Genomic DNA, 25,312 nt, shown 5'->3' on the forward strand with positions numbered 1-25,312 from the left:
CGCTGCCAAATGTGCTTCAACAATGTACTGAGTGAAGGGTTTGAATATCTATGTAAATGTGATATTTCAGTGTTTTATCTTTAATAAATGTGCAAACATTTCTAAAAACCTGTGTTTGTTTTGTCATTATGGGCTATCGTGTGTAGATTGATGAGGGGTAAAAAACTATTTAATCCATTTTAGAATAAGGCTGTAACGTAACAAAATGTGGAAAAGTCAAGGGGGTCTGAATACTTTCCGAATGCACTGTTTGTCACATTTATATATGGGTCTTAAATATATAATAATATAGTTTTAAATATACGTCACTTCTTGGATATATAAGACCATATAGGGCTATATATTACTTTTCCRTATTGGGTTGACCCGGGCTGGGCTCTGGTCAAAGGTAGTGCACTATATAGTGAATAGGGTGCCATTTGAGACACACTAACTGTAATCACATACCAAGCGTCCACTTATTTCTAGGACTCCAGCAGATTGTCAAATCTAGTTAGTCTTGTAATGCATTACAGTATACTGACTCAGTAAAGGGCATTTGTACAAGACATTGCTAAGAGGTGTACCTGCAAGTGTACAAGCGAAGAGTACACTCATAAGCACTATCCCTAACTAACTTGATTATTGATTGGATCGTTTACTCTCCATGATGAAATGCACACAAGTACCATTGAGAAATGGTTTCACAGCTTGCCTGGAAGCTCTTAGCTCCCATAGTTCACACAGTATGACATTTCCAGCCTATAGTGTTCAAGAATGCACCTCATATGACTATGCTACAATGAACACAATGTCTTTGATGGGACATTCACAACTTATTGTTTGGCAACTACAGCGTCTTGTTTACAGACATTGGACTGTCTTGTCAGTGGTGTGAAAAGACTCATTTAAAAACTCGAGTCTTCATTTCCCTTCACCGTCTAAACCTGGACAATCAGACCAAATTATTTTTAAGCATGCTGTGCTAATTTTCATTAGGCCTATTTCGTCTTGTCATAGGCTAACTCGGTTCACTTTTCATTTTCAAAAAACAATTACTGTACGAGATAGAGATGGAAATATATTCTTAAAGACCCCATGCAGTCTTGTCATATTATTTTTAAATCATCACTGTGTGTGTTTATTTCATGAAAATAACTACAAAACATATTTGTCATCATTTATTTCCCTGAGCCTCCTTTGGCCCTTGAAATGCTCAGTCTAATCGTGTGGGCATTAGGAAACAAATTTGAAGATATTTATATACATAGCCCTGATTGGCTGAGAGGATCATCTAGAACACATCCCCCAACCCCTTACCCAGATGAACAGTCATTTTCGTGTGTGTGTGTGTGCACTTGTGTGTGTGTGTGCGCTTGTGGGTGAAGGTGTTGAAGGGCAGAGGCGGGAAGATATGACTGAACCACACATTCATTTAAACTGAGGCTGTGTGACTCAGAGGTTGCAAATAAAATAACAGTCAAACGAAGCATATTTTCATAAGCAAGGCCTGAAAAAGAGGTAGAGGGGGAAAGAGAGGGGGAAGGGGAGTGTGGAAAGAAAGGGGGAAAGAGAGGGGGATGGGGAGTGTGGAAAGAAAGGGGGAAAGAGAGGGCGAAGGAGAGTGTGGGGAGAACAGCCTGGGAGTGCTCACTAGAGAATATAATAATAGAACTCTGTCAGAAAAGTCAGCAGCATCTGTTTCACAGGCACACGGCTTCAGCATGTAGCCCTTTCCTGCAATCAAATGGCCAAATCTCCCTCTAGTGGCCTCACGGGTGGAAAATTATTAATATATTTTATCATTTCATAATTAATAAACATTAAAAAAAAATTAAAGGCGAAAATCCGGTGTTTCTATGTCAAACGGTTTTGTTATATTTCAGTCTTCTGTGATGTATATAAAGTGTAGTATTGGGATGCAAACAAAAAATGTAATCTAAAAATGTAAAATGTAACTCTATATCTGACATGGCGCCGTTGGGGCTGCTCTGCTCAATGAAGAGACATGAAAKAGCAGTTAGCTGTTAGCTCCTTTTCGTCACTTTAAACTCCGACAATAATCTCTCCTGTCTTATATTTGGCGAGTTGAAGCCCTTCTGGCGCCATCGTTTGATCTTAGTCAGATATGACTGTACTGCACAGCAGAGCACGAGCAAATGGCTCAGCTTCAAAATGTTAGGGATCAATTTAGTGATACCCGAGCCCTGCCTGTACTCTAGTTATTGATGAAAAAAACAGGCCCTACCCAACCCTAACACAATATATTATGTCTAGGTCATAGAACTCTCTTGTGTACAGCCATGCTCAGTTGCAGTATATCTTCATAATAAACAACTATTTAATTAGCTGGACTTGGTCAAAGGGCTCTTGGACTAAAAGAAAGAGAATATCGAAGAAGAGTAATATACATTGAACACTTTCAAGATGACGGTAATTGTATTAACAAGGAGACGGGACACTATAGGGTTAGCTTGAGGAACGTGTTTAGTAAGATCCCGGATATAGGGTTAGCTTTAGGAACGTGTTTAAGATCCCGGATATAGAGTTAGCTTTAGGAACGTGTTTAGTAAGATCCCGGATATAGGGTTAGCTTGAGGAACGTGTTTAGTAAGATCCCGGATATAGGGTTAGCTTGAGGAACGTGTTTAGTAAGATCCCGGATATAGGGTTAGCTTTAAGAACGTGTTTAGTAAGATCCCGGATATAGGGTTAGCTTTAGGAACGTGTTTAGTAAGATCCCGGATATAGGGTTTCCGTTCAGAAAATGTGGGGATGGACATTTGACCGGCATCATTTTAATTTACCGGACATTTGAGAATCGTACCGGACTCGTATRCATTGGGTGTGTAACCTGATTAGGGTGTCCACCCACGATGCTCAGAATGACAGATATCACATTTAAATGATAGATTAACAGAACATGCAACTCGAGGATTAAACAGTGTGCAGTTAGAACAACTGTCCGCATTTGCTTTTCCTCAGCCAACAAGACGAGTAATGAACAGCAAAATCACTAGCCTATGTCAATCTACTATCCCTCATAGTACAAAAGTTGACCTATCCTATTGGTCAGCTTCTCGTTCTGTGCGTGATATAAGTAGCCTTTTCCAAACAAACTGGGACATTTGTGGGATGATAGATCCCAAATTCATACAACCAGTAGGCCTAGGCTACATACAAAAACATTACAAAAAGCAATGATGCTGATGCAACAGATCAGAACGTTTAGCTTCAAATGTTGATAAACAATTATGTCTTTACATAAGTGCAGCAATGCAGTAGGCTATGCGCGATTGTTCGTTCCATAATGCAATTAGCGGGAAAACACTGTTGTCAAAAGTTGGTTTCTTGAGACAGTGATGAAAATATCCTTTTGAAATGTACAACTAGTAATATAACTAGAATTGTGCCTTTTGGTTACTGGACAATGAAAGAAAGTTGATTTTAAAACCAATAGATCATGAAAGAAATAGGCTACTGGTTTCAATGGAATATGGAAGTCTTTATAAAAGAATTGCCTTCACGTTTGGTCGTGTTTTGGCTTTATAAGTACTGTAGTAGTACATCATGCTACACTGATGGTGGTGTGAAACTTTCCATAAAGATTAAAACGGTCCTTCTTGCTTTTATTCTCTCCTCTTCTGTCCTCTCCTCTCTTCTCCTTTCTTCTCCTCTCTTATCATCCTCTCCTCTTGTCTATTGTCTTTTTTCCCCCTCTCCTTTCCTCTTCTCTTTCCTCCCCCCTCCTCTTTCCAACTTCAGACACTTTTAGTTATAGTCCATCATCCTCTCCCTTCCCCTTCCTCTCCTCTTTCCTCTGTTCCACTAGCTCTTATTTCCTGTCCTTCTTCTCCCTTTAATTGTTACAGGTTGAGAAACAGCCGTCCTTGTAGCTAAATTGCAACAATGAGTCAGAAAAATGTGTTCTATTACATATTCTAGAACGTTCGCTCAGGCCTTTCAGTTTGCCTCAGTGTATAACAGACCCGACTGGCCCTTCAATTCTTAATCAATATTCCTTTACACATGTTTTCTTTGTGGGGGGTGATTTGTTATTGCTTGTTTTAATCGAGTGGATTCAAATCAATTTGTCGCTGTGTTCCATAAATCATTGTTGGTGATGGGTTCTGACTCCTAAACTTGAAATAATGAGTCCCATAGTCAGGCTACTACACCAGAAGTTAATGGTTATCTGTAGGAGGAATGTGTATAGTGGAGGCAATTAAGCTTGGAATGTACTGAGTAAAGGAAAGGCCATCATCACATGGTTGCAGTCACTGATAAGGGTTGGAGAGAGGTGGTTTAGTGAGGAATGGGGGCCCAGGTCAGGTCAGGTCACATTAAGGGAGAAGGAACAGTTTATTTCCCGCATCACTTAACTTCCTGYCTAGCAATAAAGATGTAATGTTTAGAGGGACCGAGGACACCACACACAAGTTGGGGTATATATACTGGGGCTGGTGGAACCATGTCTTTGTCTTATGCAGCTGTATGACCCAGTGGGTGAATAAACTTGGTTTGAGCTCTACTAATCGTCCGTGAGTTTTTACTTGGTTCATTTAGAACCTAACATTGGTAAAGGTGACACAGTTGTGCAGTTAAGCTGATGTATCACATCTATTCACAGGGACAGGAATCGATCATTAAAAYGTCATGCATCTTCCTGACAGCTTAAATTGTATTTACTCCGCAAAACATTCACTGCAGGGCTAACTGGTTTATATTGAAACAAGCCGTGTTTTTAACCCTTGATGTTTCTGTGTTTGCCACGGAGCTAAACCCTCTGAAATGATCAATGAGGAATGTTGAAGAAGCCAGGCAGAGAAGAGGCAGGTGGAATGCATAATGACCCTGACAGGTATTTTATTAGAGGAACACTGTACTGGACTGGAGCAACTATTTTATGTGGAATTTCACCTCAGTCGTTCTTCTCGTGTTTATGTAACTGTAGTGATGAGGATGGTATGATAGACAGGTCACCAATGGGTTGCCGGATATAATTTATAGGGTTGAGTTTTCCTGTCTATGTGACCAGGAAAAACTCTAGGCCCTAGTTAAAAGTTATGCAAGGCCTTACGTTTTTCCTCATCACTTCACATATTCACACAGTCTGTGCCTCACATGCCTCGTAGTGTATTTAATTAAGTTAGGGCGCTTGTTAGTGGAAGTCACCTTGGTTAAGGACATCAGCAAGGCAAGTAAAGGGTAATAGTGATAATCTGTTTTATTTATAAGCTCATTAATGTGGTCGGGCTATTCTTAGTAATCCCAATCTCACACAGTAGATAGAGATAGCAAAGAGAGGGAACTGTGTGTGTGTGTGTGTGTGTGTGTGTGTGTGTGTGTGTGTGTGTGTGTGTGTGCATGGACAGATTTCAGATTTGTACAGTATCCTCTTTTATTTCAAATGTCTTTCATTTGTTATTGGATCCCTTCCTATCTGTAACTCTGATAATGATTGTGTATGCTGCACTGGAGATGATTTCTCTATCAGTTATGACATTTAAAAGTTGATTAACATTTCCACTTCCGATGGGGGATTGAAACTCTACAGCTAATTGTACTCTGAGAGAATGTAGAAGTTGAGATGATGGCCATCAGGAAACAGACGTCAAAGTTTACCAGATGCTTCTTATTTTCAGTCATGACATCTTTCTGTTAATAACGTTAAGTTACACACTGTTTGTGTACTACGACGTCATGATCTATTGTGAGTCAGCACACGTCAAAGACAAAACCCAAACCATTGTCAGCAAACTGCTGTTTAAATGATGTACCACTATTGTATTGTTTACTRATAGCTTTCTCTCCCTCTYTTTCTGCCATTTYGTTTTTCAGCTCCTGTCAACCCWCACCTGAGTAAGTAACAGCTTTATTTATTCATTAAGTCTGACCAATCACTTAGCATGTTTCTGAACATTATGAGGAACATCCCTCAGACCTGAACTAGGCAGAGCTGAGCAGMTCTGGGAGCAGCATGGAGACTTGTTGGTTGTGGAGAGTCCTGTGGAGTAGTTCTACTGTAATTCTCTATATACAATGAGCTCCAAAAGTGTTGGGACAGTGACCATTTTTTGTTGGTTTTGGCTTTGTACTCCAGCACTTTCGATTCAAAATGATACAATGACTATGAAGTTACAGTGCAGACTGCCAGCTTTAATTTGAGGGTATTTTCATTCATATCGGGTGAACCGAAATTACAGAGCTTTTTGTAAGTAGTCTCACTTTTTAGCGGACAAAAGGTATTTGGACAAATTCACTTATACTGTATGTGTATTAAAGTAGTMAAAAGTGAAGTAATTGCTCCCATATTCATAGTAYGCAATGACTACATCAAGTTTGAGACTCTACACCTTTGTTGGATGCATTTSTTTTGGTTGTGTTTCAGATTATTTTGTGCACTGTTGTAAGTGGTAAGTGGTTAACATGTCTTGGGGGTATGATTTGTACCGTCTACACTTTAACCTCATAGTCATTTCAAATCCAAAGTGCTGGAGTACGGAGCTAAAACAAAATGTAAAAATGTATCACTGCCCCAATATTTTTGGAGCTCACTGTAACTACACTGGGAAGAGCGGCTTAATATTCTGTAGGAACAATGTGTGGAGGAGAGTCATTTTCAGTGTGTGTATGTGGGCATGGGGTGAAGGGTGGGTGTRTGCGTGCATGCATGTGTATAGTGCTTGTTAATAATGCATTTCATGTGTTCTCTCCAATGTTCGCACATTATGTGATAATCAGGTGCCATGTCCATTCCCGCTACAGTATCTTATTACAGGAAAACTCCACATTTACTACTTCCTACTTCACAAGCACTCATTTGCCGAAGTATATTGTGTTAATGTGTTGGGTTAGCAGCCGTTACCGCATACAAATCCCAAATATAATCATTACCAGCATCATTATCAAACCCCCTATAGATCGCAGCCAATCTTATCTAAACTACACATCTGATCTGCACACCTCCTCCTCGCTCCTCCTCGTCCTCCTCCCCATTTTCCATCTCCTCGTCCTCATCACCTCATTCCCCCCCAACCCTCCCCTCCTAATCCCCCTTCTATCTCCAGGTCCATTTAGCTTACAGTGGATTGACATTACCAGCGAGACTCTAGGGGCCAGACCCCCATTTAGATCTGCAAATCTGGACACTGGGGGGGAGAGGAGTCAAGAGCTGAGGCCCATCTCTCTCTTTCTGGCTGTCTTAGCTGGGCCAACACACACTCTCTCTGGTGTGTGTGTGTGTGTGGTGTGTGTGTGTGTGTGTGTGTGTGTGTGTTGTGTGTGTGTGTGTGTGTGTTGTGTGTGTGTGGTGGTGTGTGTGTGGTGTGTGTGTGTGTGTGTGTGTGTGTGTGTCTCGCTCTCCCTTTTTCTCTCCCTCCTCTCTCTCTCAATCACTCCCTCTCTCCTCCTCATCTTCTCTCCACTACGTGTGTAAAGCCTCGAGCTCCTGCCTCCACCGAGGTCGCCACTCCAAACTGCTCCCAGCTACCTTTTAATAAATCAATGAATATTTATCGCACGCTCCTGTATCTAGAATCTAAATGCTGTTTTTTACCCACCCTTTGAGGACAGTTCTATTTCTAAATGTCTTCTGATTATATGGTATTGATGTCATATTATATTGTTCCATATAAAATAAAATTGTATTTGTCACATGCGCTGAATACAACAGTGAAATGCTTACTTACAAGCCCTTAATCAACAATGCAGTTTAAAAAAAATTGTTAAGAAAATATTTACTAAATGAACTAAAGAAAAAAGTAACACAATAAAATAACAATAACGAGGCTATATACAGGGGGTACCAGTACAGAGTCAATGTGCCGGAGTACAGGTTAGTCGAGGTAATATGTACATGTAGGTAGGGGTAAAGTGACTATGCATTGATAATTAACAGCAATGCAAATAGTCCAGGTAGCCATTTCATTAATTGTTCAGCAGTCTTATTACTTGGGGGTAGAAGCTGTTAAGGAGCCTTTTGGTCCTAGACTTGGCGCTCCGGTACCGCTTGCCGTGCGGTAGCAGAGAGAACAGTCTATGACTTTGGTCTGAGGACCCATGCCAAATATTTTCAGTCTCCTGAAGGGGAATAGGCATTGTCGTGCCCCCTTCACAACTGTCTTGGTGTGTTTGGACCATGATAGTTTGCTGGTGATGTAGRCACCAAGGAACTTGAAGCTCTCGACCCGCTTCACTACAGCCCCGTCAATGTGAATGGGGGCGTGTTTGGCCCTCCTTTTCCTGTAGTCAGCAATCAGCTCCTATGTCTTGCTCATGTTGGAGAGGTCTCTGACCTCCTCGCTATAGGCTGTCTCATCGTTGTCGGTGATCAGGCCTACCACCGTTGTGTTGTCAGCAAACTAAATGATGGTGTTAGAGTCGTGCTTGGCCACGCAGTCGTGAGTGAACAGAGAGTACAGGAGGGGACTAAGCACGCACCCCCGAGGGGCCACCGTGTTGAGGATCAGCGTGGCAGATGTGTTGTTGCCTACCCTTGCCACCTGAGGGTGGCCCGTCATGAAGTCCAGGATCCATTTGCAGAGGGAAATGTGTTGTCCCGGGGTCCTAAGCTTAGTGATGAGCTTTGTGGGCACTAGGGTGTTGAATGCTGAAATGTTGTCAATGAAAAGCATTCTCACATAGGTGTTAATTTTGTCCATGTGGGAAAGGGTAGTGTGGAGTGCAATTGAGATTGCATCATCTGTGGATCTGTTGGGGTGGTATGTCAATTGGAGTGGGTCTAGGGTTTCCGGGATGATGGTGTTGATGTGAGCCATGACCAGCCTTTCAAAACACTTAATGGCTACCAAYGTGAGTGCTATGGGGCAAGGTTACCTTGGCGTTGTTGGGCACAGGGACTATGGTGGTCTGCTTGAAACATGTTGGTATTACAGACTCGGTTAGGTAGAGGTTGAAAATGTCAGTGAAGACACTTGCAAGTTGGTCTGCGTATGCTCCGAGTACACATCCTGGTAATCCGTCTGGCCCCGTGGCCTTGTGAAAGTTGACGTGTTTAAAGGTCTTGCTCACATCGGCTACGGAGAGCGTGATCACAAAGTTGTCCGGAACAGCTGGTGATCTCATGCATTCATCAGTGTTGCTTGCCTAGAAGCAAGCATAAAAGGCATTTAGCCCGTTTGGTAGTCTCGCGTCACTGGGAAGCTCGTTGCTGGGTTTCCCTTTGTAGTCCGTAATAGTTTGCAAGCCCTGCCACATCCGACAAGAGTCAGAGCCGGTGTAGTAAGATTMAATTTTAGTCAATATTGACGATTTGCCTGTTTGAGGGCATAGAGTGATTTCTTAAGTGTCCGGATTAGTGTCCCGCTCCTTGAATGTGGCAGCTCTAGCATTTAGTTTGGTGCGGATGTTGTCTTTAATTCTGGTTGGGATATGTACATGCGGTCACTGTGGGGACGACGTCATCGATGCACTTATTGATGAAGCCAGCGACTGAGGTGGTATACTCCTCAATGCTATTGGATGAATGCCGGAACATATTCCAGTCTGTGCTAGMAMAACAGKCCTGTAGYKTAGYATCCACGTTATCTGACCAYTTTCGTATTGAGCGAGTCACTGGTACTTCCTGCTGTAGTTTTTGCTCGTAAGCAGGAATCAGGAGGATAGAATCAATGTCAGATTTGCCAAATGGAGGGCGAGGAAGAGCTTTGTACGCATTCTGTGTGTGGCGTAAAGGCGGTCTAGAGTTTTTTTCTTCTGGTTTCACGTGACATGCTGGTAGAAATTAGGTAAAATGGATTTAAGTTTGCCTGCATTATAGTCCCCGGCCACTAGGAGCGCCGCTTCTGGATGAGGATTTTCGTCTTTGCTTATGGCTTTATAGAGCTCGTTGAGTGCTGTCTTAGTGCCAGTATCGGTTTCTGATGGTAAATCGACAGCTATGAAAAATAYAGATGACAACTTTCTTGGTAGATAGTGTGGTCTACAGTTTATCATGAGGTACTCTACCTCAGGCGAGCAAAACCTTGAGACTWAMTTAATATTAGACATTGCACACCAGCTGTTATTGACAAATAGACACACACCACCACACCTCGTCTTACCGATGCATGGAAAACCCAGCAAACTGTATATTATCCATGTCGTCGTTCAGCCACAACATAAAATATTACCGTTTTTAATGTCCCGTTGGTAGGATAGTCTCGAACAGAGCTCATCCAGTTTATTCTCCAGCGATTGCACTTTGGCCAATAGGACGGATGCTAGAGGCAGGTTACCCACAAATTCTCACAAAGGACCCGGATCTGCCACCCCTGTATTTTTATATATTTAACCTTAATTTAACTAGGCAAGTCAGTTAAGAACAAATTCTTATTTACAATGACAGCCTACCCCAGCCAATCGCTGTTCTGACATCCAGAACCTCTTTTTGGTCATAAGAGACGGTAGTAGAAACATTATGTACAAAATAAGTTACAAACAATGTGAAAAAACACACAAAATAGCACAATTGGTTAGGACCCTGTAAAACGTCAGTATCTCCTCCGGCGCCATTATAATTATAATAATGAGTTATATATGAATGTCCGAGAGGTGATAGTGTCAGGCTTAGAAAATGGATTTAATGGGGTCTCTTAAGTGTGTGTGCGTGTATTTGTATGCCTGTCAGCCTTCCTGCTCCCGTGTGTGTGTGTGTTCTCAAACTTGAGATGACGGCCAATACTCTTTGAGAATACCATTGGGGTTACCTCACAGTAAACTCTGAACTCTAGCCTTAGGCCTTCCCGTTGCCACACTTGATTCACAACCTATGTGTTTTTCAACAGTTGTACAACAGCATTTCAACTTACAGTATATAATGCACTGCCACCATTCATGGTTCAATAGTGTTGTCCATGGTCAGAGATTACATTCCTCAAGCCATAGCTCTTAGCCTCGCAAAGCTACCTGATCCCGCGAGCTTACATTAAACGCTGCACAGATATCAGTGCAATGTTTAATGTAAGATCGCAGGATCAGGTGGCTTTGCGAGGCTAAGAGCTCTCTCATTGTTAGAAACACATGCATCGACCCGTGTTGATTTTCACATGATTAACTTCAGCAGTATGTCCTCTTATAGAATGCATTGTATAGCAGTCAAGCATGGTCCACTAGATTGATTCATGGTCAGCTATCTGAAGACATTCATAGCGGTCAATCGTGATCCACTAGATTGACTCATGGTCAGCTATCTGAATCCATTCAGCTTCCCTGCTCTCATTGGTAGACCTGCATAATAGTACCCATTGACCCATGTGTTTATTCACATGATCAACAYARGAATACAACAGCAGGTCCCATTATAGAATGTACCASCGCCATTCATTCATGGTYCAGTAGCCAATGTCATCATGGTTATTTTATTGTGTTTCTATTTCCTTTTATATTTAGCAAATATTTTTCTTACTTTTTATCTCTGCATTGTTGGGAATGGGCTCGTAAGTAAGCATTTCACAGTAAAGTCTACATCTGTTGTATGCGGCGCATGTGACTAATACAATTTGATTTGATCTACTATAGCCATAGCGATACCATGAGGGGGTTCTAGTTTCACATTTTTTATGTCTACATTTTGACTGTCTTATGACTATAACAGTGTTTCTCTGTCCGTGTTTCATGAGAGATACTGCACCGTTCGTCTATGACTTTAAAACCATAGACATATGTTAAGGTTCTAGTATTTCTATTTCTATGATGACTACAGCGGTGGGKTTTTTTTGTCCCGTGCTTCAGGAGAGTTCCACTGCAGCTTCGAAGAGGAGCCCATCTGCATGTTCACGCAGGACAAGAACGACGACTTTGATTGGACGAGACACAGTGCAGCCACCCGTGACACCAAGTACACGCCCAACACCGGGCCTAGCGACGACCGCAGCGGATCCAAACAGGGTGAGCCAACCAGGAAGGAAGACACAGCTATGTATTGTTGTGATGTCATTGGGATCTTAGGTGCACTGTGTTTGGGAAATCTTCAATGCAACGAAGAAGGTCATAAGGTAATTGTTTTGCCTCACATTTAGCTATATTAGCCAGCTTAACTAGCTAGAGTTATTTACCCTTATTTGCAATTGGTTAGCTACCACTCCAGGTGGCGTCAGCGTATTGGAACGGTTGTCTTTCTATGTGATCTTTTAGAAATCRTATTTTAGTCTTGACCCTGGTAGTCCACTCAGCACAGATGCTGTACTCACAACACACTACACATGGGTCAATATCAACACAATGGAACATGCAATAAACAGCCTTCAGCAYTCTCATTTTCATGGTACTCATCACTCTCTCTTTCGCTCTRTCTCTGTCTCTCAACCACCCCCTTCTCTCTCTGGTTTAAGTAAAAATGTAACATACAGCAGTTTACAATGTAAACACAGGCAAACTGTTTTGATATAGCACACATACATTTTCTTGGACGAGCAGAAAAAAGACTAAMTACAAGCCAACAAAAGTGTGTATCTTTCTATAGTGGTGAAGAGAATAGTTTCTATGAGTGGCTGCTTCACAACAACTGAGAGAACWAAAAGAGATTGGAAGAAAGAACAAAAAAATAAATCAAAGGCCTCCCACTGGTGATAGTGAAGGACAGATGGAGTCTAATACTGTAACTTAGAATTGGGATGTAATTTACTGCTGGCACAGCCAATCAAGGATGACCTGAAGGAGAACCACACACACACACACACACCGGTCACCATGGTGACTCAATCTATCTGACACCAGACACACGTCACACTACTCAGTCACACACACACTCTGTGAGAAATTGTGCTAGTTGGCCTGTGTGTGTCAGTCCTGAGGGAGAGTGAGCAGTAATCTAGTCTTTATTGGAATGCAGCAGAGGCAATAGACAGCTCTAGGAGCAACAGCAGCTGAAGTTGTAAATAATGTATTGGCTTTAATCACTCTAATGGGATAAAACTGTCCMGCATTTCATTACCAGCCCACCATTCCTAAGGGGCTGCAATTATCTGATGTCAAATTCAACAGAAGAAGAAATTCTATTTGATTTTGACTKGAGGGTGGGAAAGTTTGTTCTCCGTCCAAGCTACATTCCCCTGCCCCAAAGTGGGACTGTAGATGGGGTCTGGAATGAGACTTGCGGTTAGTTTCACTGGTGATTCTCCGATGAAGGTTTCAGATTACCTTGAGACATGACCATCTAATCTGTCCTCTCTGCCCTCTGGTTTGTGTCTGGTTAATCTTACTAGAGAGAAAGTAAGTCTTTAGTGGAAATTTACTTYCAGTACTAGCTGCATGGATGGAGCCGCCGTTTCCGTCGCATTGTTTTTTCATGAAAGATTATAGGATATTGAGGGCTTGTTACATTACAACAATCATATTTAATACACTTTTTAAGAGGGCTTATAGCAAGAAAAATCTATGGGAACAGGGTAGGTGATTTGTCAATTCGATAATATTCATTCCAATAAACCCAGCACAAACAATTTCTCAACGCAAATAATATGCTTCAGAAATAATAAGAATTTCACACAAATATTCCATAAACCTCATCAATGACCCAGTAACCTTAAATTACCTTTTTGTTTTGGTTAAGGCTACTCAAGTTTAGTCGAGACGCACCCCAAAACTGGAATGAAAAGTCTCTTCTTTCTTTTCCCTTTTCAATTCCTTTTGGTTGATTCAGTTCAGTTTATAGTCTTTGCGCATTCAAATAATACTTCCCCCCCATAAAAGAAAAGGTAAGTTGGCCGTGGAGGATCTCCAAAAACGATAAGGAAAAACTGATCTCACGGTGTCTTGAAGGCACGTCGGCGCTCATGAAACTGTCTCCGCTATCCATTTAGAAAATCCACAAGAAGGAAATCATCTTGACAGGTCAGGAACATGATCACAGTGCACAAAAGTAAATCTAAAGCAAGGCAGGCTACAGTATTTTTCAATATCTTTGAAACTGGCACCCCGGAGTTTCACCCGGGCCATGTCCGAAATCTGGCTTGCCTACTACTTACTTAAACTGCATACTGTGTACTAATCGTACTACGTACTATTTATCCCATACTGTTATTTAAAAGTATGAAGTATGCAGTATGCCACGACGTACAAGACAACTGGGAACTCAGAAACAAAACAAGCCCGTAAAACGTATATAGGTTAAGAACTTTCTTGAAAGAGCACAGTTTGAAATAAAGAGAAAGTCAGTTGTACAACTGAATACCTTCAGCTAAAATGTTTTATTTCACCTTTAACCCAACCCCTCTGAATCAGAGAGGTGCGGGGGGCTGCATTAATCGACATCCAAACACAATCCTCTGCATCACTTTACTAAGAACAGGCAGCAAACTGATTGGGCGGTTGTTAGAGCCAGCAAAGGGTGCTTGACAATTTTTAGGCAGTTTTGCTTCCTTCCACGCCTGTGTACACACACTCCTTTAGGCTTTGGTTAAAGATATATCAAAAAGGGCTGGCAATACAGTGTGCTACCCTTCTCAATAGTTTCCCATCAAGGTTGTCTATACCTAGTGGCTTATCAGAACAATAGTTTTTCCACCTCTCCCTCACGAAATTGACCAAATTTAAAACATAAATCCTTCTCTTTCATTATTAGATWTTTTATACAAAAATATGATGGTTCACTGTTCAATGTTGTCATTCACTTCTGAGTTTTTCCATTTTACTAGTGAAATAGTTCTTGAAATTATTGGCAATATCAAACGGTTTTGTTATAAAGGTGCAATGTTCCAATGCTCTCTGGCAGCTTTCATAGCTGGGATAAATTCTTCCYACCTCTGGTGCGTAGCTTCAGAGAAGTCCTCGTTGAGGAAGATGTTGGTTCCTCTCAAGTTCTTGGCTCTCTCCAGAACAGCCATCTTGTCCTGAACCCTTAGTAACTTGACCACTGTCGGCCTGGGTCTGTCAYCTAGTCTGCTTACATGTTTTCCAGACTTGTTGCTTGCGCTCCACCTCAATCTTCGTATGATTTATCTACAGCTTTTCAGTGATAATTTTTCTTAATTCTCCTCAGACTCGGCCCAATTCTCATGTGAAGACTCTGGTATGCCATCCACAACAATGGTATTCCTCCTGGATTGTCCCTAGATAGTTTGTTTTCCCAGTCATTGGTAGTAATGATTCAACGAGAGTGCTGATGTCGTCTTGAGAGGACTTACAGTTAGTTGTCCTCTTGCTGCAAGTTTCTTTCAGGACATCCACCTCTCCCTGGGTAAACTGTACACTGTTCTTAAGGTCCTGGACCTCTCTGCTCAGATCGTCAGATCGTTAGTGGAGTTCATCAGAATTTGGACAAAGCTCTTGAAGCTATTTTCCTGTTGTTGTAACAACTGCTTGKAGAACCCTTTTTGTTCAATTAAAAGATCCTTCCCCTGTGATAGAGAAACACCGTCCTCTCCATGACTCCCACCTTTGGCTTTGGATGCCATGGCAGCAATGTAGGCTAACGCTGGTACTCCACACATGGCAGGTTCCAGGACAGATTTAAACAGCAGGGTTTTAGACAGCCACAAGCCCAGTACAATCTGCGGTCCCAGCCACAAAGGGATCTTTCCTCATTATTGCTGGGCTGCAGAGTGCCGACCTCTACTGGTTGACCTMGTCAACTATAGCTAGGCTACTCATGACGATGTATTGCTTTTTATGCTTTTTAATCACTTTGWSATTGTTATGAAAAGCACTATAGTAATTCAATCCATTATAGTTATTTTACCAAATATGGTTTATTTAGTTTTGTATAACAAAAATCTCTGACGAAAGCCAAGAGGCCGACACAAGCTTCCAATAAAAAAAAAGATACTAGCAAGAGCGGTGTGCAGGTTTCTTTTTTCTATTTGTTATTGTGCACCTGCAAGAAGATGTGTGAGTGCATTTTTTTATGTTGAAATTTTGAAAGTAAAACACACCAACAGTAGATRTACYGATATCMATTTTTTATTAGTATTACAAACAAGAAACACTTTTCAATGAGAACAGAAATCCACTTTGGGTTTTAAAAAAGGACTTAATCAAAAACAGTACAAAATTAATAGATGAATAGCTACACTGAACAAAAATATAAACGCAACACGTTTGAATATCTTTAAAAATAGCTTATCTGTTAGTGAGCATTTCTCATTTGCCAAGATAATCCATCCCCTGACAGGTATGCCATATCCAGAAGCTGTTTAAACAGCATGATCATTACACAGGTGCACCCAGTGCTGAGGACAATAAAAGTCCACTCTAAAATATGCAGTTTTGTCACGCAACACAATGACACAGATGTCTGATCTTTCAAAAGAAAATGGTGGTGTTGTCAGCCAATGTGAATATTTTATCTCTTTGTCTTGTATCTGAATACCCCTAAAACTATCCTTATTTACAGTATATCACAAAAGTGAGTACACCCCTCACATTTTTGTAAATATTTGAGTATATCTTTTCATGTGACAACACTGAAGAAATGACACTCTGCTACAATGTAAAGTAGTGAGTGTTCAGCTTGTGCAGGTCTACAATTTTATCCCTGATGTCCTTACACAGCTCTTGGTCTTGGCATTGTGGGAGAGGTTGGAGTCTGTTTGATTGAGTGTGTGGACAGGTGTCTTTTATACAGGTAACGAGTTCAAATAGGTGCAGTTAATACAGGTAATGAGTGGAGAACAGGAGGGCTTCTTAAAGAAAAACTAAACAGGTCTGTGAGAGCCGGAATTCTTACTGGTTGGTAGGTGATCAAATACTTATGTCATGCAATAAAATGCTAATTAATTACTTAAAAAATCATACAATGTGATTTTCAGGATTTATGTTTTAGATTCCGTCTCTCACAGTTGAAGTGTACCTATGATAAAAATGACAGACCTTCTACATGCTTTGTAAGTAGGAAAACCTGCAAAATCGGCAGTGTATCAAATATTTGTTCTCCCACTGTATGTCTGCCCTTCATAAAACCAGATGGGTATCGTCAATGATTTGGTCAAGACCTTTTTTAAGTCTTTCTGCAAAGATGGATGAAAGTAGCTTTCCATCATTGTTCATTAATGTGATTGGTCTCCAATTTTTCTAACATCATAGAATCTTTGTTTGGTTTGGGTATACAGAATTAGGCCCTGTGTCATAGAAACAGGCAGGACCCCTAAATCAATTGCCTCCTTAAAAACATTAAATATAAATACAATAATATTCTCCTGAAAATATTTATAGAATTCACTGATAATGCCATCATTCCCTGGAGATTTGTTCTCTTTTAACTTGCTGATACATTTTTTTGATTTCATTAATAGAAAATAATTTCATCACAAGACTTTTGGAAGTCTTCATCTATGAATTTGCACATTCTTTGACAGAGTCTGAAAGGCAGATATGTCACTAGTAGGAACAGCATTACTGGTATAAAGGTTACCATAGAATCTGAAACATATTTTGAAATATCTTTGGGTTTTTCATTTTTTTTGCCATCTATATTGAGCTTATGAATAGATGTCAATTCAGAATTTTTTCTTTCATAAATTGTAAAAGTATTTTGTATTTTTTTTTCAACCTTCCTCCAACCATCTCCTTCTTGATCTTACAAATGCCCATTTTGCTCTCTCTTCATACAATCGGTCCACTTCCTAGTTGTAAAGAGAATAGGCTGACCCTTTCCTTCTCATCAAGGTCCTCCATTAGAGATTAGAAAACGTATTTCCTTAACAAGTTTATCTTCCCTCAATCTTTTAAGGAACTTTACAAGCTTTTATTTCAGATACTATCTTTCTCTTCCTAAGCCTTCTACCAATAAGTTGGCTGCTATGTACTAATCTTCCCAATATTGTCCCATGAAACTTAAATAGTGGGCTATCTCCAAATTATCTTTATGAAGTAATCTTTGGCACATCTTGAGAATTATCATCGTTCCAACAGGTCTACTATTGAGTTCCAATAACTCTGAATCGCGTGTAAGCTTCAGATCCATTAATATTTGGTTCAATTGATACCTTGACTACAGCAGGATACTAATGAATTAGAAATCAACCAGATGTCAATTCTTTGACGTCTGGACATGTCCTTGTTACTCCAAGTGAATTCCTTTTATTCAGGATATTTAGATTCCAAATATTCAACTAATCCAAGACATAGATTATTAACTCAGGATTAAACAATGCTGTATCTGTTAGGAGGGGATATCTGTCAATCATCACATAGATACAGAATTAAAATCTCCACCTAAGATAATTTTGATATCCTGAAATACACCTAAACTCTATTAATTTCTTCTTCAAATTCTTAAAATAAATCCTGTTGTTTTGTTTGTTGTTGGATGCATAAATATTCAATAATAAAACATTTCACTGTTAAAATTAACCAACGTCCAGAGTGGTGAGTCTTACTACTTATGACCTTCCCTTTAAATGCACCTCTTAAAACTGCTACACCTGCAGAGTGGTTGTTGCCATATGATAACCAGATATCGTTACCCCATTGATTTTTCCAAAAAGATAAATCGGAAGAACAAGCATGAGTCTCTTGTAAAAAGTAAAAGTCTGCATTAAACCTTTGCAATAGGAAAATAGCCTTACGCTTGAGTAAATTACGAATACCCCTGACATTAATTGAACAAAGAGTAAAGACATAAACTTCAACCAACAACCTTGTTATGCTAATATAAGCTTTTCCTAAGGATATGTAACTCAAAAAGATTTCCATCCCATTATTAACCTCTCTAACAAAAAAACAAAAAAAATATTGGTCATAAAGTTACCAAAGTATTCTTACTCCCACAAGGGGAGACATTGTGTAGACTTTACAATAACAGTTATTCCCATAGTTAGTGTTCAGTTTACCAGTTCTCAGGTCAGCCTTTTCTCATTCAAGTGTTTGTGTACATTTTTTATAATAAAAGGCGCTTTCACCTGGTAATCAGTTTTTTTGGCCTGACAGTTCTGTCCGAGTTAGACTCTGGCTCTCACTCAAATGTTCTGATTTGGCCGCATTTCTTTCCCATCGATGACACTCTTGCACCGATAAAAAATGCAGTTTCCCTGCCTTTCGCGCTGCAGCCTCCATCGGCCAGAGTTTCTCTCTTGTCACTTTGTCTGCTGAGGTCAGATCCTCCCCGTGAACCTCAATTTTTGCTTGATGAGGAATTCACAATTCTTCGCTCGCCTCCAAAGAAGATCCCGTGTAGATCTGTTGGTGATGGTTGTCCTCGGTCTCTTGTCTTAATCCTTAAGTCTTCCCAAACGATGGACGATGTCTACATTTTCCTGAAGATTGGCTTTTGATTCGGGAATGACAGCTCCACAGATGTCAACTACTCTGCATTTGATGTCCTCACCCGCMTGCTCTGGAATTCCATGGAGCCTCAGGTTCCACCTGCGCTGGTATCTCTCCGCCTCATTCACCTTTTGCTCGAGTTCAGCCTCCTTCTTTTCATTTTCCTGGCAGATAACTTCCACTTTCTTCATGTCACTTTTGAGGGTTTTCACTTCTCCAAAGATAAGTCAACAGATTTTTTAATGGCCTCAATTTTCATCGTATTCTCCCTAACCATGACCTCCAAGCCATTTGCCCTTTCATCTATCTTTGCTGTYAAAAGCATTACAATATTGTTTTGCATCTCAAGAAGTGACATACCCTCTTGGCCTCATCTTTTTCCCCTGGGGCTTGACTGGAGTGCTGGGGGTCGTAAGGTAAAGGCCTGACCTGGGGACTGGAGGGGCGCAAGTTGTGAGCATTGTTGTCTGTGCTCACCACATTTTCATCGCCCATTGCAGTCTTTCCCCCCACAGTTACATTCTGAAGAGTATGATTTTGGGTACTTCTATCTTTTGTGGTTAATTGTCCATCTGACGGTCTCTCCATTTCTTTCTTTTTGGTTCTGGTCGTGGCAGTTTCCATGTACGTTCGACAAGCTAGTTTTTGAGCTAGCTAGCTTATCAGGCTATCTAGTGTTGTYGCCAAATTAGTTTTAGAGGTGAATAACTTGCAGAAAGTAATCAATTACTTTGGTAAATAAACTAAACCATATTCATACGGGGTTTTATGACCGTAGAAATAATCCAATGGTCATAATTGGGTAAGGAAATCCAATAATTCCTTCAGCTACCAAAACAAATTATCTGCACTGACCGCCATCTTGTGCGCCCAAACGACTTACATTTGAACACCACAGTAGAAGCTTCGCTATTCACCATCTTCCAAGTTATGTTGTTGTTAACTTGAAGAGATCTAGCTATGAAAACTCGCARCCCAACTCTTCCAATGCATTGTGGCTATGAAATTCCCGAAAAGTGTGCAGTGAATTCTATTAGATAAAAAGCCAAAATGAGTATAACATCCTGGCATTTAAAACATACTAGATTTGATAAAATTCACATATACAATGTAGGTGGTGGGCGGAAGCATCGTATCTGCTTTAGTTTTCGAGATGATCAGTCTTTGGTGAGGGAGGAGCTGGTTTTTACATATTGTGTATATTTATTTATTCTGAACACATTTCTGTTTGTTGGGAATGTAATTTCTTGCATCTTTTTTCATGTTCGCTACAGTAGCTGGACAGGCAWACGCTGCCAAGTACTAAACAGCAAACCAATCAAAACGTGTGTACTATCCAGTTACCATCTCTGCTGATCACGTCTGCCAATTCTCTGTATCTAAGGTACTAAACACAACTGGTGACAGCTTGAGAGAGATCTCCCTCCGACAAACTGCTATGGATAAAGTTTTTTTWAAATATTTGTAATCTATTTAGTTAGAGAAATATGATCCCGTTGATGCAAGCTGTAAAATAACTCCTATCTTTACTTAGAATGCAGCAACCTTATCAATGTAGCTAGCTAGCTTCAATAAGTAGACCTGTTGCTATAGGACAAGTATTGTAAAGCTAATGCAGTCATCAAGGGAGGACTCACTAATTTCATTCATACTGATAAATAAGAAATGCCACATTACCCCTGTCAATAGGCCTAGTTGGAGTTAGCTACATATTGTACACCATATAATGTGATATAACCAAAGATTGTTGGTATCCATTACTGGACGTTATAGGTTTGCCTATACAAAACGCCACCATAGATTATTTAACAAACCTGGTATTGGCAATACTCTCTCTCTTCGTTCTCGATTCTGGAAAAAAGTGATCTTATACAGGATTTACTATATTTTATTCTCTTTCTGAGTTTTCTCTGGTGTTTGTAGAACCACCTGCAACTGGACATGAACATGTWTAAGATATAYTGTTTTCCAGAATCRAGAACGAAGMGAGTATCGCCAATACCAGGTTAGTTGAGGAATCTATGGCTGCATTTTGTATAGTCAAACCTGTAACATCCAGTAATGGATACCAAAAATCTTTGGTTATATCACATTATCTGGTGTACAATCTGTAGCTAAGTTGGAGTAGGATGCAGAGCAGCCTGCCTCTGTCCTTATCCTAGTGGCTGTACATTTTTWGTCTGTCGAGATGTTCAATTCTAGCTCATAAACTACAATCCACTCTCACTTTTGTCTCCCATAATCTATTCAGCTCTCCTCTCCAGTGTCCTGCTCCGTGAGATCAACCAAGTGATATTCACCAAGCATGTGCTCAACTAATTCCCTCACCTATGAGGAGAACCATCGTACTGCAATTTGAACTAGCCCTAACATCACTATTAGACATTGAGAACCACATATGCATTTGCCTGTGGTCTTTTCTTTGTGGGTTTTGTCTTATACAGTCTACACAGTCCAGTGCATTTTAGAGTTGAAGAGCACTAACTACAGATACACATGCTTGGTAGAGCATCTCAAAGACTAAATTCAATATAGAATCAGTCTGAGGATATGAGAAACAGATTATGTTTTACTATTGTAAACTGATGACCTGCGTGTCATCAGACTCACCTTGGACTCCATCACCTCCCTGATTACCTTCCCTATATGTCACTCCCTTTGGTTCCTTCCTCAGGCGTTATTGTTTCTGTTCCAGTGTCATGTCTGTGCGTTGTTCGTGTTTCGTATTATGTTGCGTTTAATTTAAACACTTACTCCCTGAACTTACTTMCTGACTCTCAGCGCACATCATTACAATACCAGTAACTCAGCTCCTGCTTATTACAAATACTTAGTTGAATAAGGTACATAAACTTAAAAATTGGAATGGACTGTTAAAATGCTAAACTGAACTAGCTGGCTAAGCAGCTCTTACTAATGTTGAATCGTAAAATTGAGGTAGGTCTCAAATATGCCAGTACATGAAAAAAATAAGCAAAAATAAGTGGTAAGAGATGAAACTGGAATGCACTGTTTAAATGCTGCTCCAGGGGTCTTCATGTTAGTCTGGGTAAAGATAACCATAGGATAGAATTTAGATAAGTGCATGACTTTTTGTATTACCTTGTGTGCTTGAAGTCTGCTCTTGGGGCACCAAGTGATCTTGACCCCAAATAAAATGTCTGCCCCTGGTGCAGCATAAAGTCTGTTCTAATTGTTGTGTTTATAAAACAAATATGAACCTTTTCACACGTACCAACAAACGTGTGTGATATTTCTACAGTGGTCCCTGCAGTGTACGCTCAAACCAGTTTGATTAGAACGCGTATTTGCAGTGTACGCTCAAACCAGTTTGATTAGAACGCGTATTTACAATGTCCAGTTTCGATTGACGCAACAGTCAGCGTTTGAGCTGGCCACAATGTTTTTTTCACAGAAACACTTTGCACAAACACAGTCCTTGCAAAGTTATGTCCTGAATGTGAGCAGTTTATTATTGGATGGAATGTTCAGATATTCACATAAGTAGCGACAGCATAACACAATTCTCATCCATACCGGAAAATGTAGGTTGCATTTGTCCTCGTGTTTAACAGAGGAAAGATTGGCGTAACAGAAGCGGTCATATTTAGATATTTATTACTATTTATAACTCATCACATCACTGATCTAAATAATTGAGTAAAACACTCTAGAAATCAGTAGTAATCCGACGATGGATAGTTTGCGCACGCCGCCATGTTTTTTTTTTCGCGTCAACCGAAGATAAGAGGAGACCAGATGAGTTTGGTCTGTTTACAGTATACATGCTGAAGGGGTTGTGTTGTCTATGATTATTCACTTCCCTTCATTCACTTCCGGAGGTTTACTCAAAAGATGAGTGAATCATTCCTTCACCTCATTATAACATATTTGTTCTGACAGATGCAAAATGCATTGTATAATGTCAACAAACATTATAAAACTAAAACTTGTAAGAAAATTATTTGAAATTSACAAGTTGAAACATAGCCTATAGATAATTAACAGGCAGCGAGTGTTAACTGTCCCGTTGCGTAACGATCACATTTCAGAACAGTGAGTGCGTTCTGACATCATGTGCATAAAACAACTCATGCTAGGGCGACCGTTCGAGACATTTGGAACTGACRTGTGAAAAGGTTAATTGACCTACTGGCAGATTTGAGACCTAACTTGCTAGCTGTTTTTATTTTTCTAATTTAAAATGAACACACTTTTGGGATAGTCCATCTGTATATGCTCTACAGACTATCTACTAACCTTAACCCTTATCCTAACCCTAGTCCTAACTCCAAGCATAACCTTACCAAGCAGTTGCTTATCAACAGATAGTCAGTTGCGTATTAACAGATAGTTTGCTGATATTATKACCATCTGTAGAGCATCTCCAGATGGACTATCCAAATAAAGTGTGCCCGTTTGGAGGTAGCTCTCTGCTCAGAAAAGTTACATTTAGCTTAGCATTTTACGTGTATGCCCCTGGGACAGCATAACTGTTAGCTGACTTACTTGTATATTTGACACCTAGCTTGTTAGCTCTATTTATTAATTCAACATGAGTAGCTAAGAGGTTGGTGCTTAGCTAGCTAGCGCTGATTAGCTTAGTATGTTGCAGCTAGCTTGCTACGTTTTACTCTTTGCTTCAAGTCAGAAGACCAGTTGTATCTTAGAGRTATTGTCACAATTGTCTGACTACTGGAACACAATAATGATTTCAAAACATTACAACTTGTAACTCAAAGTTTTATTTACAATATTCTCAGTTCAAACYTTGTTTTCAGAAGTTGTGAATCTGTTAAACCTTTTAGAAACCAGTCGAATTTGTTCTGCACTAAACCCATTCAGATTCTTTCTGCMTGTAGAACAAAGTTGACTACACGTTCTGTCAATCTGCTACTATCTCCCAAGAGAGCATGCCTGTTTTACATGAACCTCCCCCTATACAGAACACCAATATATATAACATGCGGGAGTAATCTTTGGCGTGTAGTAAACAACCTTGTTATTTGGTGTATTGTGTTGTGTTCTCCCCACACTACAGGTTTCTACATGTACATCGAGACGTCCCGGCCTCGGAAGGAGGGTGAGGTGGCGAGGCTGGTCAGTCCCTTCTTCAACGTGGTGCCCAAGAACCCGTATGGCATCGCCAACCCCCCAGCATACTGCTTCAGTTTCTTCTTCCACATGTACGGCAAACACATTGGTAAGAAGGACATYTGTCTTTTCCCCTCCAACACAAAACATCAAGAAACAAACTAAGGACATGTTCCTGTCACCGATATATTAATTCTCTGTATTCTCTCCTCAATACATTAATSATAAGAGCTTCCCTCTAGTGGGGAGGCAGGTAGCCTAGTGGTTAGAGCGTTGGGCCAGTAACCGAAAGGTTGCTGGATCAAATCCCCGAGCTGACAAGGTAAAAATCTGTCGTTCTACCCCTGAACAAGGCAGTTAACCCACTGTTCCCCGGTAGGCCGTCATTGTAAATAAGACTTTGTTCTTAACTGACTTGCCTAGTTAAAAAAAAAAAAAAAACATTTAGTGACTTCTATTGAGATTAGAAAKAAATAATCTCATAGCAACATGTTGTAATCATCCGTATTAGATAAATTATGAGGTCCTTAATTTTGCTTGATGGGTCTATTTCGAAATGCACTAGCTCGGGCAAAGCAAACATTAGCTCAAATACAGGTTGCTACACGTGGTGGTGTAGATCAGCATGTTATTTGTGAAACATGTTCAGAATCAGATGGCCTATTCTAAAGTCTTTGTCTAAATGTAACATCTATTCAAARCAGTGACCAAAACTTCAGTTCCTAACCTGTCATAACTCCTACCTGGCTTTTTCATTTGTTGTCATGCTAAACAACACCAACCTTAGAATTAGAATAAGCATTCTATGTCTATGATTCCAACAGTTCACCCAATTGTATTGAGCTATATTGCAAGTMAAATTGTGATATTGGTTTGAAAAAGCACAACTAGATTTTTTGCCCATATCATGCAGCCCCAAACATTTGGTGGCACAGAAAGAAAGGAGAAGGGATATCTTSTTCATGAGATGTGCTTCAAAAGTAAGTAGGATTCATATACTGTAGGTCCAATGTAGACTATATCTCAATCAATTAAA

The 25,312-nt window shown here is 40.3% G+C and overlaps 1 protein-coding gene across 1 annotated transcript in view; it reads left to right on the forward strand.

The window, feature by feature from the left end:
- LOC111954131 (MAM domain-containing glycosylphosphatidylinositol anchor protein 2-like) overlaps positions 1–25,312 on the forward strand; it is a 199,244-nt gene that overhangs the window by 157,526 nt on the left and 16,406 nt on the right. Inside the window, 3 exon segments of the mRNA XM_070435729.1 lie at positions 5,821–5,841; positions 11,713–11,868; positions 24,224–24,385. Of these exon segments, the coding sequence (XP_070291830.1) occupies positions 5,821–5,841; positions 11,713–11,868; positions 24,224–24,385 (339 nt within the window).

The sequence above is a fragment of the Salvelinus sp. IW2-2015 genome, linkage group LG28 (assembly GCF_002910315.2).
Source record: "Salvelinus sp. IW2-2015 linkage group LG28, ASM291031v2, whole genome shotgun sequence".
NCBI classification, from domain to species: Eukaryota; Metazoa; Chordata; class Actinopteri; order Salmoniformes; family Salmonidae; genus Salvelinus; species Salvelinus sp. IW2-2015.